The following is a 14,668-nucleotide window of genomic DNA, read 5'->3' as shown; positions in this document are numbered from 1 at the left end:
TGTCTTCCATATCCCAGCCTCAGCTTAACACCCAGAAAGCTTTTCCTTATTTTTCTTATTTTGACCTAAAACTGTCTCAAAATTGGTCAGAGTTCTTCCTTCTAGAGCTACTTGAAAGTTGAGTCTCTCTTCCACATGAAACCCTCTCCAATTTTTAAAAAATCAAAACTAGCGTTTTTAATTTAGAAAAGTAATGCATGTTCATGGTCTTTAAAAATTCAAGCAATATAGAAAGGATAAACTGGAAAGTAAAAATATTTCTTCCACCTCATCCAATCCCTGTCCTCAGAATTAATCGTTGTAATTACTTTTGAATCCTCCCAGGGTTTTTTAATACTATAAACATATGCACATAATTTTTTTTAAACTCAAATAGGGTCATGTTATGCATACTGGTGGGGCAACTTACCTTTTTCCTTAACAAGGTGTCCTGGATGTCTTTCCATAGCAGCATTCCTATACATAGCTACATGAAAACATCAACATTTATTCAATCTACCTATCATACACTTTTTTTCTAATACAAGCAATACTTCAATGCAATTGTACATAGCATAGGTTCCTGCAAATGAAATTCCTGGATAGAGGGTAAGTGCACTTTTGAGAGAGAGGACCAAATTACCCTCAAAAAATTGTAGTAGTTTTGGCCAGGCGCAGCGGCTCACGCCTGTAATCCTAGCACATTGGGAGGCCGAGGTGGGCAGATCACGAGGTCAGGAGATCGAGACCATCCTGGCTAACACGGTGAAACCCTGTCTCTACTAAAAATACAATCAATTAGCTGGGCATGGTGGCAGGTGCCTGTAGTCCCAGCTACTCGAGAGGCTGAGGCAGGAGAATGGCGTGAACCCGGGAGGCAGAGCTTGCAGTGAGCAGACATCGCACTCTAGCCTGGGCGACAGAGCGAAACTCCATCTCAAAAGAAAAAAAAAATTGTAGTAATTCAAACTCAAACAGGCTGAAGAAAACATTAAAAATTTTTTTTTAAAAATTGGAACTTGTAGTGATGGCACAGTGGCTCACCACCTGTAATTCAGGTACTTGGAGACTGGGGCAGGAAGGTTGCTTGAGCCCAGGAGGTCGAGGCTGCAGGGAGCCTTGATTGCACCACTGCACTCCGACCTGGGTGACAAAGCAAGACGCTGTCTCAAAAAAAAAAAAAAAAAAAAAAGTAAATCAAAAAAATTCAAAATCCCCACATTATTAACTGTGGTTTTTAAATTTAAAAAATTCAAAATCTCCACATTGTTAACTGTGGTTTTTAAATTTAAGAAATTCAAAATCCCCACATTATTAACTGGTTTTTCAGTCTTTAATAAAATAGTGGAATGAAACATTAAGGGGCTGGGTGTGGTGGCTCTCGCCTGTAATCCCAGCACTTTGGGAGGCCAAGGCTGGAGGATCACTTGAGCCTAGGAGTTCAAGACCACCCTGAGCAACATGGTGAAACCCTATCTCTAGAAAAGACCCCCCAAAAAAAAAAAAAAAAGTAGCGGGGCATGGTGGCATGTGCCTGTAATCCCGGCTACTCGGGAGGATCGCTTGAGCCCCAGAGTTCAACGTTGCAGTGAGCAGAGATCACACACCACTGCACTCCATCCTAGGCGACAGTCAGACCCTGTCTCAAAAAAAAAAAAAAAAAAAAAAAGAGAAGAGAAGAGAAAGAGGAGGAGGAGGGGAAAGGAGGGATGGGGGAGGAGGAGGGAGAGGAGGAGGAGTAAAGAAAGAAGAAGAAAAAGAAAAACGTTGTAGGAATTTACACCCAAATCAACCAACAGCCCATTTTCCCAGGTTTATCAATATCGCCTTTTATCAAACGGTTAACTTTTCCTTCCACGTTTGAAGACAGCTCTTCATTCATATATTCATTTACACAACACATTCTTTCAAACAATATTGACTACGCATCTTTTCCTCAGGCGCTGAGTGAGGAGCTGGGTTTGCTCTGATCCGGGAGTTTCCAGCCCTGACTGACTTATCCCCCGGTTCATCAGAAGAGCTTATGAAAATACAGATTCCTGGTGGCTGCCCCGAGGTGCTGGTTCAGTGGGCCTTGGAGGGGCCCGGCAAGTTGTTTCATTCATTTTTTTGTTTTTGTTTACCAGCTTCCCACGTGATTTAGCTATTTGGTAAGGAGCCAAAGGTAGAGCAAATCTTCCCTCTCCTTTCTCTGGGTAAAATCGCCTTCTGGAAATGAAGGCGCCGGGAACGGCCAGGACCCACTTCTGGGAAGTGAAGGAACAGGGACCTGGTGAGACCTCTCCTGGTAACGCCGAAATCTACTGCTGCTCCCGAGTCCTCCAAGCAACAGCCCGGGCTCAGGATTCCCAACTACAAACGCGCCCCATCCCATTTCTGCTGGCTAATGAAAGCGTTGGCCTTTCCCGACACAGGGGATTCGAAACAGATCAGCCGCCTTCATCCACTAATCAGCTCCTCACTAAAGACATTCCTCCAGGGGACTGAGGGTCAAGAGCATGCGCAGAAGCCGGCGGGCCCGAAGGCGCCCCCAGCGGCTAACAAGCCTCAGTGAAACTGGAAAGTTCGGCTTCCCTCGGCCACACTCGGTCTCCAGCCCCGCCTCTCGGCCCGCCTTTTCCTCCCAGCGCCGCGTTGATGGGCGCGCAGCGGGCTCTGAAAGCCCGACTGTGGGCTGGGCGCTGTGGCGCACGCCTGTAATCCCAGCACTTTGGAGCCAAGGTGGGTGGATCAAAGTTCGCGACCAGCCTCACCAACATGGTGAAACCCGGTCTCTACTAAATTAGCCGGGCGTGGTGGCGCACGCCTATAATCCGAGCTACTCGGGAGGCTGAGACAGGAGACTCTCTTGTCCCTGGGAGGCAGAGGTTGCGGTGAGGTGAGCCAAGATCGCCCCATTGCACTCCAGCCTCGGCAACAAGAACGAAACTCCGTATCAAAAAAAAAAAAAAAAAAAAAGCTCGACTGTGGGCCTGCGACCTTCACGCGCCAGCGCTGGAGAGGTGCCAGGCTCCCTGGGGCCGAGACCGGGGCAGGCGACGACACTTCATCTGGCCTCCTAGCCTCGGCCTCTAAGCTTCCTGCATCTTCTGCTTCATCCTAGGTGATGCTGGACGTGACAGAGAAGGTGACAGGTCACCCTGAGTGCGGGACTCCGTGTGAGTCTGAACGAAGTGGGCCTCCAGGTACCACGCCTTTGCTTCTGCTGTGGCATCTGATGAGTTCCCTGTTCATCTCTCCAGGCATACCCAGGGCAATCGGCCCTGATGCCCAGGGGCTAGGCTTGCAAGACTGCGCATTACGTTCGCAGAGCCGGAGTGCAAAGCCAGACCTGGTACCACCAACAGCATCTCTGCCTTCGTCCTCATCTGGTTCCCGCCTCAAACCTGTACCCGTGCTGGGGAGCCTGGAAGGTGCGTGCTGTGAAAGTAAATGAATGAATGAGGCTCCTGGTGGATGGCGGGCGCGTGTTTGCCCCTGTAGGGCTGCTACAATGGAAAGAACATTTGCTAGTCTGGCGTTATGGGTTCCAGTTCTGGTTCCGTTTATCATTGCTGCTTAATAAGTTCCTCCCCCCATCTGGGTCCTAACTTCTTCTTTTTTGTTTTTGTTTTTTGAAACGGAGTTTCAGTTTTGTTGCCCAGGCTGGAGTGCAGGGGTGCGATCTCAGCTCACCACAGCCTCTGCCTTACTGGCTCAAGCGATTCTCCTGCCTCAGCCTCCCGAGTAGCTGGGACGACAGGCATGCGTCACTACGCCCCGCTAATTTTTGTATTTTTAGTAGAGATGGGATTTCACCATGTTGGTCAGGCTGGTCTCGAACTCACGACCTCAGGTGATCTGCCCACCTCAGCCTCCCAAAGTGCTGGGATTACAGGCGTGAGCCACTGCGCCCGGCCAGTCCTAACTTCTTAACGTGTAAAAGGAGACTTGAACTCTGATAAATATATGTTGAAGGCCAACAAGGAGCCCAGCATTAAGTACTGGGGATACAGGTGAGCAAAACGGACAGCCCTGATCCCCAGAACATATGGTGTGGATTAGGAGGCAGTCAACAATCACGTGGACGTAATTATACGTGTACATTTTTTTTTTTTTTTTTTTTTGAGATGGAGTCTAGCTCTGTCACCAGGCTGGAGTGCAGCGGTGCGATCTCGGCTCACTGCAACCTCTGCCTCTCGGGTTCAAGCAGTTCTCCTGCCTCAGCCTCCCGAGTAGCTGGGATTACAGGCATGCGCCACCACGCCCGGTTAATTTTTGTATTTTTTAATAGAGATGGGGTTTCACCATGTTGGCCAGGCTGGTCTCGAACTCCTGACCCCAAGTGACCTTTCCACCTTGGCCTCCCAAAGTGGTCTCACTGTTGCCCAGGCTGCAGTGCAGTGGCATGGTCATAGCAACTGCAAAGGTCTGGAGCGTGAAACACACATTTCTTGAATTGGACATTATAAGCACTCTTAAAAGCATACAAGTCAGAGGTGTGGAAGCTTCAGCAAGTTAAATTGAGAAGGCCTTGGAGAATTCTTTGAAAGCCCCTAAGTATTTGAGCAATCCTATAAACGTATGTGAAGACCTCTGACCCTGTTTTCTGATGGAAATGTCCAGATTATTGATCTGACCGGAACAGTCCAGGTTCCATGATGCAAGCAGTGGTGTCTGTCATCTGACTTTGAGAGACATCTGGCTCTGTTTCAGAAGAACTAAAACTATAGTTCCAGCTACTTCGGAGGCCAAGGTGGGAAGATGGCTTGAATCCAGGAGCTTGAGGCTGCAGTGAGGTGTGATCTCACTACTGCACTGATCTCACCACTGCACTCCAGCCTGGGCAACAAAGCAAAACCCTGTGTCAAAAAATAAAGTAAAATGAAAGAATTTAAAATAATTATGCAGCAAAATGTTTACTATATTTCTATAAATTCAAATAAAACATGCCAAATCCTTTCTCCCCCCCATAATTTCAATGAGCATGTACAGTAAAATTCTTAGGGAACAATGTGAGCCAGGTAATTGTTGATCTGGTTGAGTAGCACTTTAGAGATAACTTTTATGCATTCTCCCATTCAGGGCTTTACCCTGTCAGGAGAACTCAATTAGCCCTCTTAATATAAACAAACTGGCCGGGCATGGTGGCTCACATTGGCCCAACAAAACCTTTGGGAGGCTGAGGCGGGCACATAACTTGAGTCCAGGAGTTCAAGATCGGCCTGGGCAACCTGGCGAAACCTTGTCTCTACAAAAAATACAAAAAAATTAGCCGGGCATGGCGGCATGCACCTGTAATCCAAACTACTTGGGAGGCTGAGGTGGGAGGATTGCTTGAGCCTGGGAGGTTGCAGTGAGCTGAAATTGTGCCACTGCACTCCAGCCTGGGTGACAGAGCAAGACTCTGTCTCAAAACAATTTTAAACAAAACAATGAACTTGCTCAGAGAGGTTGAGTACCTTCATAAGTTCACACAGCTATGACAGGGTAAAGTTAGGCCTGGCACTTCAGCTGTGTCAACCCAGCATTTCTTCTGCCACGTCACGGAGTCCCCTCCACACGCATACTTTTGTAAGATACAGCGACCAGCCCTTCATGTTTTTCTCTGTCATTTTACAGGCCACTTCTCTCTCATCTTTGTAAGCAAGCCTGAATAATTCAGCTTGAGATAAACATGGCTGCTTTAAAGTTTTACAGCACTTGTATTTTTAGTTCTTCTGAAACACAGCCAGATGTCTCTCAAAAGTCAGATCACAGACACCACTGCATGCATCATGGAACCTGGACTGTTCTGGTCAGATCAATAATCTGGACATTATAATTTTTTTCTTTTTTTCTTTTTTGTCGAGATGGAGGTCTCACTTTGTTGCCCAGGCTGGTCTGGAACTCCTGGGCTCAAGTGATCTGCCTGCCTGGGCCTCCTAAAGTGCTGGGATTACAGGCTTGAGCCACTGCACCTAATTCTTTCATTTTAATTAAGAGTGTTTTTCTCTTCCAAAAGGTGGTTTTAAAATTTCACATGTGGTTCTCTCCTTATTTTCAGTCGAGAAGAAGCAAAAAAAAAAAAAAAAAAAAAGGATTAGAGAGTAAAACAATTGGCAGGAGCTTTTGGATATTTTTACTTATTCTATTGTGCAACACATTCCGTGACAATACAGGTTTTCGAAGTTGTTTAGATGGTTTGTCTGTGAGCATGTCTGTTCCTACAGTTCTCCAGAACATGAGAGCCCTTCATGCCTAATCTGGGCTCCTGCTGATAGACTTCTCAAGGGGTGTGAGTTGGCCAGCCATGGACCTGGATACATGGACCAGTGGCTACAGGAGATGTGAACACAATGCTGAGAGCAATGGAAATGTAAGCAAAGTAACATGTATGCTTGGTGAACAATCAGAAGTATGAAATATGAGAAACCAAACCTGCCTGATTGATAAGAATGGGGGGCCGGGTGCAGCGGCTCACCCTTGTAATCCTAGCACTTTGGGAGGCTGAGGCGGGCGGATCATGAGGTCAGGAGTTCGAGACCAGCCTGACCGATATGGTGAAACCCTGTCTCTACTGAAAATACAAAAATTAGTCAGGTGTGGTGGTGCGTGCCTATAATCCCAGCTACTCAGGAAGCTGAGGCAGGAATATCGCTTGGAGGCGGAGGCTGCAGTGAGCCGAGATCGTGCCACTGCACTCAGGCCTGGGAAACAGAGTGAGACTCTGTCTCAAACAAAACAAAACAAAACAAAAAACAAACAAACAGAATGGGGGGTAGGCGGTTTGAGGAGCATGAGGCTTGGACCTATTAGACCTGGAGATTTGGGGAACTAGGGATGGCAACCGTGTTCCTTGTACTGTATGCAAAAGGGAAGTAACAAGTATTGAATGTTCACTTACCTCTTTCATTCCCCAATATGAAGTAGATATTCCCATTTCTGAAAAGAAAAAGAAAAAAGGAGGCTCGGGAGAACCAGAAAGCAGATGGAACAAAGAGGACTTCATTCAGTATCGGATGAATTAAGTTAGTAGTTCTATGTATGTATGTGGGTCTTCTAATTTGATTTTCAAATTGTTCTTTAGAAAGATTTTTAGCTATATTAAGATTTCTTAAAAAGCTGGGCCATGCCAGGCAGGGTGGCTCATGCCTACAGTCCCAGCCACTCAGGAGGCTGAGGCGGGAGGATCACTTAGCCCAAGAAAGGCTGCAGTGAGCTATGACCATGCCACTGCACTCCAGCCTGGGCAACAGTGAGACCCTGTCTCAAATAAATTGAGAAAAAAAAAAAAAGAAAAAAAAAGCTAGACCAAGAGTATAATTTCAGGCATCAATTCTGTAGTTCCTTACTAGAGAAGTTTCTCTCAATGTGTACAGCACTGGAAACCATGAGGAGGTGGCAGGACAGCATTCTCTGCTGAGCGTGAGGTTGGCTCTTGGTGTTGCTTTGCTGCAACTGTCATTTGCCATTGATGATGGTTCTTCTCTTCCTCCAAGGGAGAGGGAGAGAATGCAGTCTGAGTGGGGGGAGAAGCCTGGGCCATGCACTTACAGACTGTTAACATTGGAGTCTTGCTAGTGAACATTTTAGTTGATTGGATTGTTTGGACAGCTGAGTTTGATATTTACAATATCCCTAGCTTACCACTTAATGTCTGCTCTTCTAGATGCTGTCCTTTTCCCATATCTTGTTAGTATTCTCTTTAACCCATTCTTCAGCTTGGTGAAGTGTTAGTATTCCTTCCTCTGACACTTGTTCACTCAGCACAAAGAATTCCTACTGTTACCTCTTCAGAACCCTACAGTCATTACAGATGAGGAAGCTGATGCAGGTAGGAGACACGACCAGAAGCATGGGCCATGATGTTAAGAGAACAGGGACTCAGAGTGGGGTTTTAATCTAGTTCACCCACCCACTTACTAGTTTGTAACCTGAGAGCTTCCACTTCCCCATCCCCAACATGGGGTCATCCTGTCATGGGACTGTTGTGAAGAATGAGATGCCACACAGACGAGCAGTCCTAGCTAATGTTAGCTGTTAATGGGTGAAGGAAAAGCAGGCACTTAACATGTGGATATAGGCTATCACTTATCTTTGTCTCATGACACCATCCTCACTAGTTCACAACTGCCCTTTAGTACAGGCTGAGCATCCCTTATCCGAAATGCTTGGGACCATTTGTGTTTCAGATTTCTAATTTTTTTTTCAGACTTTGGAATATTTGTATATACCTAAGGTTTTTATATATACTTTATGATCTTAGATATTTTAGACAGGGTCCCGCCCTGTCACCCAGTCTCGAGTATAATGGTACAAACATGGCTCACTGAAGCCACAGGCAAATACCACCGCGCTGCACTGATTTTTTAAAAAATTTCTTGTAGAGGCGGGCATGGATTTAAGTGATCCTCCTGCGTCAGCCTCCCAAAGTGCAGGAATCACAGGCATGAACCACCATGCCTGGCCTATGGTTTTAATATACAGGTTGGGCATTCCTAACCCGAAAATCCAAAACGTTCCAATGAACATTTCCTTTGAGTGTCATGTTGATGTTTTGTTTCTTGGGTAAGGGATGCTCAAGCCATATATTAAAAACACAAAACTAGCCAGGCATGATGGCAATCCCAGCACTTTGGGAGGTCAAGGCGTGCAGATCGCTTGACACCAGGAGGTTGAGGTTTGTCTACAAAAAATTAGCCAGGCATGGTGGCATGCCTGTAGTCCCAGCCACTTGGGGGTGGCTGAAGTGGGATGATTGATTTGAGCCTGGGAGTTTGAAGCTGCAGTAAGCCATGACTGCACCAATGCATTCCAGCCTAGAACCCCTCTCAAAAAACTTAAAACTCTTTAATACTGACACCTACATACTCCTACCCATTGTTAACTGCACCTTACTCAAGATCCTAAATTGTTCACCATCCCATCTTTTATATTTATTACTCTTATCAGATGCATATACTTAATGTCTTTGCTCAAAGTGTTGCTTTGAACATTCCCAGGCATGTATCCTCATGTCCACATGTAGTCTCTTGAAGTAGAACTGCCATTTTCCCCAAGTAGTTGCAGTAACTTATACAAATGGTCTTTTTCACATTCACATGACAGTCCCGGCTAGAAGTCATGCTTTTCATCACTGCATGTCTTCATCTATTAAATGCTAATGCAGATAAGGATAAGACTCATTCATGTGCCTGGCATGTCATTAGCTGCTCTGAATACACAATACCCATGGTTTATTATATAATCCAAGCCTGAAAAGTTGAAATTTCCATTCATGGTTTTTTGTTGTTGTTGTTGTTGAGACGGAGTCTCGCTCTGTCACCCAGGCTGGAGTGCAGTGGCAGGATCTCGGCTCACTGCAAGCTCCGCCTCCCGGGTTTACGCCATTCTCCTGCCTCAGCCTCCCGAGTAGCTGGGACTACAGGCGCCCACCACCTCGCCCGGCTAGTTTTTTGTATTTTTTAGTAGAGACGCGGGGTTTCACTGTGTTAGCCAGGATGGTCTCGATCTCCTGACCTCGTGATCCGCCCGTCTCGGCCTCCCAAAGTGCTGGGATTACAGGCTTGAGCCACCGCGCCCGGCCTCATGGTATTATTAATTGGCAAACAAAAAAAGCTCTTAGCTTTTGGAACCCAGGTTTGAATCTTGTTTTATCCACTTTGTGTAACTGGGGACCTTAATAAACTATGAAGTAAACTTTCTGCATTCCTTCAGTGTTACCCAAGCATTTGGTGAGACATTACACAGCTAGGTCTTAGTTTCTTTACAACCTTGGGATGTAGCAGTCAATTCAGCATAGGTCAAAGTTCATTATTAGGCAGGGTTGTATAGGGTAATTACCCAGGAGGCTTTCTAATGCTGGTCTGTATTACCCTCTGCCCCCAGTGGAGGGGACACACCTTATAATCCTCAAGTTTATACAGGTAACCTGGACAAAGCATCTGCTGTGATCTTTCCTCCTGCCACCCCAGTGCAGTTTTTAACACTGTACCATGAGGTGCCTTCTTGTTAGCATCAGGATTGTCTATGATCTCACATCTGGCAACGGTGGCAGGGAAAATCCAGCCTGTCATGGCAGAATAGGTTGAAAGCCAACATTACAAAACTGACACCATTTTTGCAGAGCGCATTCCCAAGCTATGGGCAAGACCAACAGCAGTAAAGTTCAGCTTTTTATTGAACACGTTATAAAAGAGATTTAGTCAAAAAGACCAAAGCCCATGTCATCATCAGACTCCTCGGATTCTTCTTTCTTTGCTTCCACTTTCTTCTCCTCAGCTAGAAAAAAAACAGTCAGGTGTTAGGATTTCCATACATCATCTGCTTGTGGAAAATTAACGGCAATTTTACCTATAATACTATATATATTTTTTAAATCTCTACACTCCTCCCAATACTAGAAACTCCATGTTTCCTACCTGGAGCAGCAGCAGTGGAGGGGGCAGGACCTCCTGCTGGTGCAGCACCAGCTGCTGGAGCAGGTCCACCAGCCCCTACATTGCAGATGAGGCTCCCAATGTTGACATTGGCCAGGGCCTGCAATACATGTGCATGCATAGGTAAATGCCCGGTTCTGTCCTTGTTACACAGCGCTCACGCACCAAAAACGAGAAGTATCCCCCCTTCCAGGTTATAGTGATCAACCCCTAACACTATATACAGTGGGTTCCACAATCATGGTTTCAACAGTGGAAAAGCATGCATACCAAACATGTAGACTTCCAAAGTATACAGGAGGATGTGCATAGGTTATATGCAAATACATTTATATAAGAGATGGAACATCCTGGGATTTTGTTATTAGTGGAAGGCCCTGGAATCAATACCCTAGACACTGGCTTTTCTTTGCTAACAGCCAAAACTTAGGTTAGACAGGGCAACACACTACTGTTCAGCTTTGAATATGATAATTACTTTCCTATATGTTAAGAACCTCCTGAGGTAGCTGATTTCCCCTCCTTTTACAAATAACATGTTGGCAAAAAAATAATCCAAACTTCCTGAAACACTCAAATGAATATTCTTTGCACAATTCCATGTCTCCTCTGAACAGTGAACTCAAATTTTCAGTCTACTAAACATAGGACTTAAAGATGACATAGATACAATGTTTACAATCTTTCAAAACTCTTTAGAGGACACAACCCCGGAGTTAGATGCTATCAGCTTAACTTGCCAGAGATTAAGTAACCTGTACAATGGAAAATAGCCAGTGCAAGCTCCATGACCAGGAATCTCGTCTTTATCAGTCTTTTATATCCCAACACATAGTACCTACTGTGTCAATGAAGTCCGCTAAACCCAAATGTCCATTAAACCACAGGTTTAATGCAAGAATTTGCTTGCAACTTTAACATGGGTAGTACCTATCTCCCGGGTGATCCTTTTTGGGAATAAATGACCTGATTCAGATTTTTTTTTTTGACCATGGTTTCAGAGCAAAAGGGGAAACCAGAGTCTGATAAGGAAACATAAGACTTGAGAAACTGAAATCTTATTAGCTCCTAGAGATATAAATGCAACCAAATACACCTAGGAGATCCAGCGGCATGTGGGGCCTTATGGCACTGCTGGAGGTACTTCAGCATGTACACCTGCCCTCGTAAATCAGCAGGCTTTACCACATCACTTTGCCACCATCACCTTACCTTTGCAAACAAGCCAGGCCAAAAAGGTTCAACATTTACACCGGCTGCTTTAATGAGGGCATTGATCTTATCCTCCTACAACAAATAAAAACGTCAATCCATCAAAACGTAGCGTATGTAGTATCTCCAAAACGCTGCAAGTCAAAGGCAAGTCACTCAATAAAAAGTGTACAGGACATGTTTAACCAGCTCAAATATTCTATCACAAGCAAAAGAGATGTGTGCCAGGCGCCCTGCAATGAGGCGAGCCCATTACTGCTGTTTCACGGGCTGGGACTTGCCTGAGTCACGCGGCTATTTTTAAGCTAGGACCTGGAAGGTGGAGCCGAGCTGGGGCGCTATCCTCCACGACCCGGGGAATTCAAGGCAATTATACCAAAAGAGTTCCAAGTAAGTGTCCCTGAGAGAGACGAGGCGCGGGTCAGGGTGCCCAAGCGCTGCGGAAAAGCTTTTCTACACGAAGGATCTTGGAGCCGGAGAGCCCAGCCTCAAGCGCACTCCACGCCCCCCGGGCCCGCACGTGGTCCCGGGGGCCCAGGTCCCGCTCTGCGAGAGAGGCCCCAGCCCCCAGGAGCGCCCGCCCCATGCCGCCTGTCTTCGCGGCCTGGCCCCGGCCGGAAGTGCTGGGCCCAACGGCCTGGAGCCGGGAACCGCATGGAGAGGCGGGAGTCGCCGCCCACAGGCAGCCAGGCCGCCGACCCGCGCCCGCACTCACCGTGACGGTCACCTCATCGTCATGCAGAATGAGGGCCGAGTAGATGCAGGCGAGCTCGGAGACGGAGGCCATAGCGCGGGCAAGTGTGGGGCTGGCGCTGCCGGACGCGGTGCTAGTCGCCGGATGAAGTGAGGCCCTCACTCCAACGCGGCCTTAGCTTTCTCGGAAGGACCGAGCACCTTCGCGACAGCTGAGGAAAGAGGTTCTTGCGCCTATGCGCAGTCTCTTATGTGACCACGCGGACCAATCGGCGCCCGCACCGGGCGGAAGAGGCGGACCCAGGACCGATTGAAGACGCCTGCGCGCTGCGGGTGATTCGTTCTTCCTGTTGAGAAAGTTTCTCAGCGCCAACAGTTACGGTCTCACTCTATTTTGTTAAATTATAGGACTTGAGACAGTTAAAAACACTTTTAGGATAGGGTTGCGTAGGTATTCGGACTTCGCCGCCGTTGGTTCCATGAGCTGCTTGACTTGGCAGGAGCTGCGCTGTAGCCGTGGTGACACTGTTCGTAATCTCCCAGTTAGGTCGCGGCCTTCCCAGCCGGCGCTGACCCTGAGGGTAAAGGCTGCGTCCCACCATGGACGTCGCTGCTTAGCGCTGGGCCTTGGGTGAGATAGATAGATGTAGGTAGATGTAGGAGGACGAGCAAACTAACGGCATTATGATAGCAGTAGCCGTGGAGCGCTTACTATATCCCAGTCACTGAGCCACATTCTACAAGGATTCACGTAATCCTCACACAGCAGGAGTTGGATGTTATCTCCATCTTGCAGATGGCAAAATTAAGTCTTAGAGCCAGTAACTAGCCCAAGATAGTGTAGTTACCGCGCGGTGGAGCGTGGAGTTGGAATCTAGAAGCCTTAGACCTGGTAACTAACCCAAGGTTGCATAGTTCCGCGCGGTGGAGCGTGGAGTTGGAATCCAGAAGCTTAACTTCACCGCCTAGTGCTTCGGGGAAGGGGGATTATGGGTAAATTGTATACAACCTGTTATTTGTTATCCGAACCCAATTTAAATTCCTACCTTCAAAAATGGTCACCTTTACATTGCTCGTGGAATTTGCTTAGTTTACTGGAAAGTTAGTTCAAGATTTTTTTTTTTCGGGAACCTTCATTTAGTCCATCCCATTATTTAATAATCATCTCTGATGAAACATTTCTGTTGGAATCCACCAATCTAGAGCCCTATTTGGGTCAATCTTAACTACAAACAAATAGTTTCATATCCCGAATTTTTTAAAAAAAGTTTTTATAAAGCTATCAAACTTTTTAAAAATAAAGCTACTGAGTTTTCATCCAAATCTAAGAAGCCATTATAGTGGAATTTTGGTCAAGAAAGCTTAAAGCTATTTAAAAATCCAAACATTTCCAAAGCTACAATGAGTCAGTCCAAAATACTGTGTACCTCCAGCAGTGTACTTAAAAAACTGATCTGCCGGGCGCGATGGCTCATGCCTGCAATTCCAGCAGTTTGGGAGGCTGAGGCGGGTGGATCGCCTGAGGTCAGGAGTTCGAGACCAGCCTGGCCAACATAGTGAAACCTCGTCTCTACTTAAAATACAAAAAAATAGCTGGGCGTGGTGGCGGGTGCCTGTAATACCAGCTGCTAGGGAAGCTGAGGCAGGAGAATCGCTTGAACCCGAGAGGCGGAGGTTGCAGTGAGCCGAGATCGTGCCATTGCACTCCAGCTTGGGCAACAAGAGCAAAACTCCGTCTCAAACAAACAAAAAAAAACTGATCTGGTTGGCAAGTGGCACTTTGTGGTCACTGAGGAAATAATCGTTTTCTCCACGTATACGCACTTTTACAGGGTATCAAACAGTAAGCACTAACCACAGCTATTAAAGAGAAGTAGCTAAGCAAAATGTCAGTACTCATGCATTTCCTTTTGTGTTGTTGAAGGACTTAGTGCATTCAACAGTTACTTCAGACAAATTCCACTGCCCCATATTCTCCTATCATAGTAAAAATTTCCCATTAATATTTTGAAAATACTATGCAATAAGCCATTTAAAATTTTTTTTTTCCTGAGACGGAGTTTTGCTCGTTCCCCAGGCTGGAGTGCAATGGCGCGATCTCGGCTCACTGCAACCTCTGCCTCCCAGGTTCAAGCTATTCTCCTGCCACAGCCTCCAGAGTAGCTTGGATTACAGTCGCGTGCCACCACGCCTGGCTAATTTTTTGTATTTTTAATAGAAATGGGGTTTCACCATGTTGGCCAGGCTGGTCTCAAACTCCTAACCTCAGGTGATTCGCCCATCTTGGCTTCCCAAAGTGCTGGGATTACAGGCGTGAACCACTGCGTCTGGCTAAATTTTTTTTTTTTTTTAAGTGGGTTGGGACAGGGCATGGTGGCTCATGC

The 14,668-nt window shown here is 46.5% G+C and overlaps 1 protein-coding gene and 1 non-coding gene across 2 annotated transcripts; one reads left to right on the top strand and one right to left on the bottom strand.

Annotated features, from left to right (window-relative positions):
- Window positions 1–7,253: 7,253 nt before the first annotated feature.
- Window positions 7,254–7,468, top strand: LOC114680018 (small nucleolar RNA U3). Its single transcript, XR_003732095.1, has one exon. It is a non-coding gene; the product is annotated as a small nucleolar RNA U3 (small nucleolar RNA).
- A 2,638-nt stretch (window positions 7,469–10,106) lies between these two features.
- On the bottom strand, window positions 10,107–12,506 carry RPLP1 (ribosomal protein lateral stalk subunit P1). The gene is given in 4 exon segments (NM_001193574.1): window positions 10,107–10,221; window positions 10,362–10,479; window positions 11,592–11,666; window positions 12,307–12,506. Coding segments are annotated over 4 exon segments (345 nt in total). The 5' UTR covers window positions 12,379–12,506; the 3' UTR covers window positions 10,107–10,141.
- Between the last annotated feature and the right edge of the window lie 2,162 nt (window positions 12,507–14,668).

Source organism: Macaca mulatta, chromosome 7 (genome assembly GCF_049350105.2).
Source record: "Macaca mulatta isolate MMU2019108-1 chromosome 7, T2T-MMU8v2.0, whole genome shotgun sequence".
NCBI lineage: Eukaryota > Metazoa > Chordata > Mammalia > Primates > Cercopithecidae > Macaca > Macaca mulatta.
Note: the sequence above shows the minus strand (reverse complement) of the source record. Positions and strands in the feature narration are given on the sequence as shown.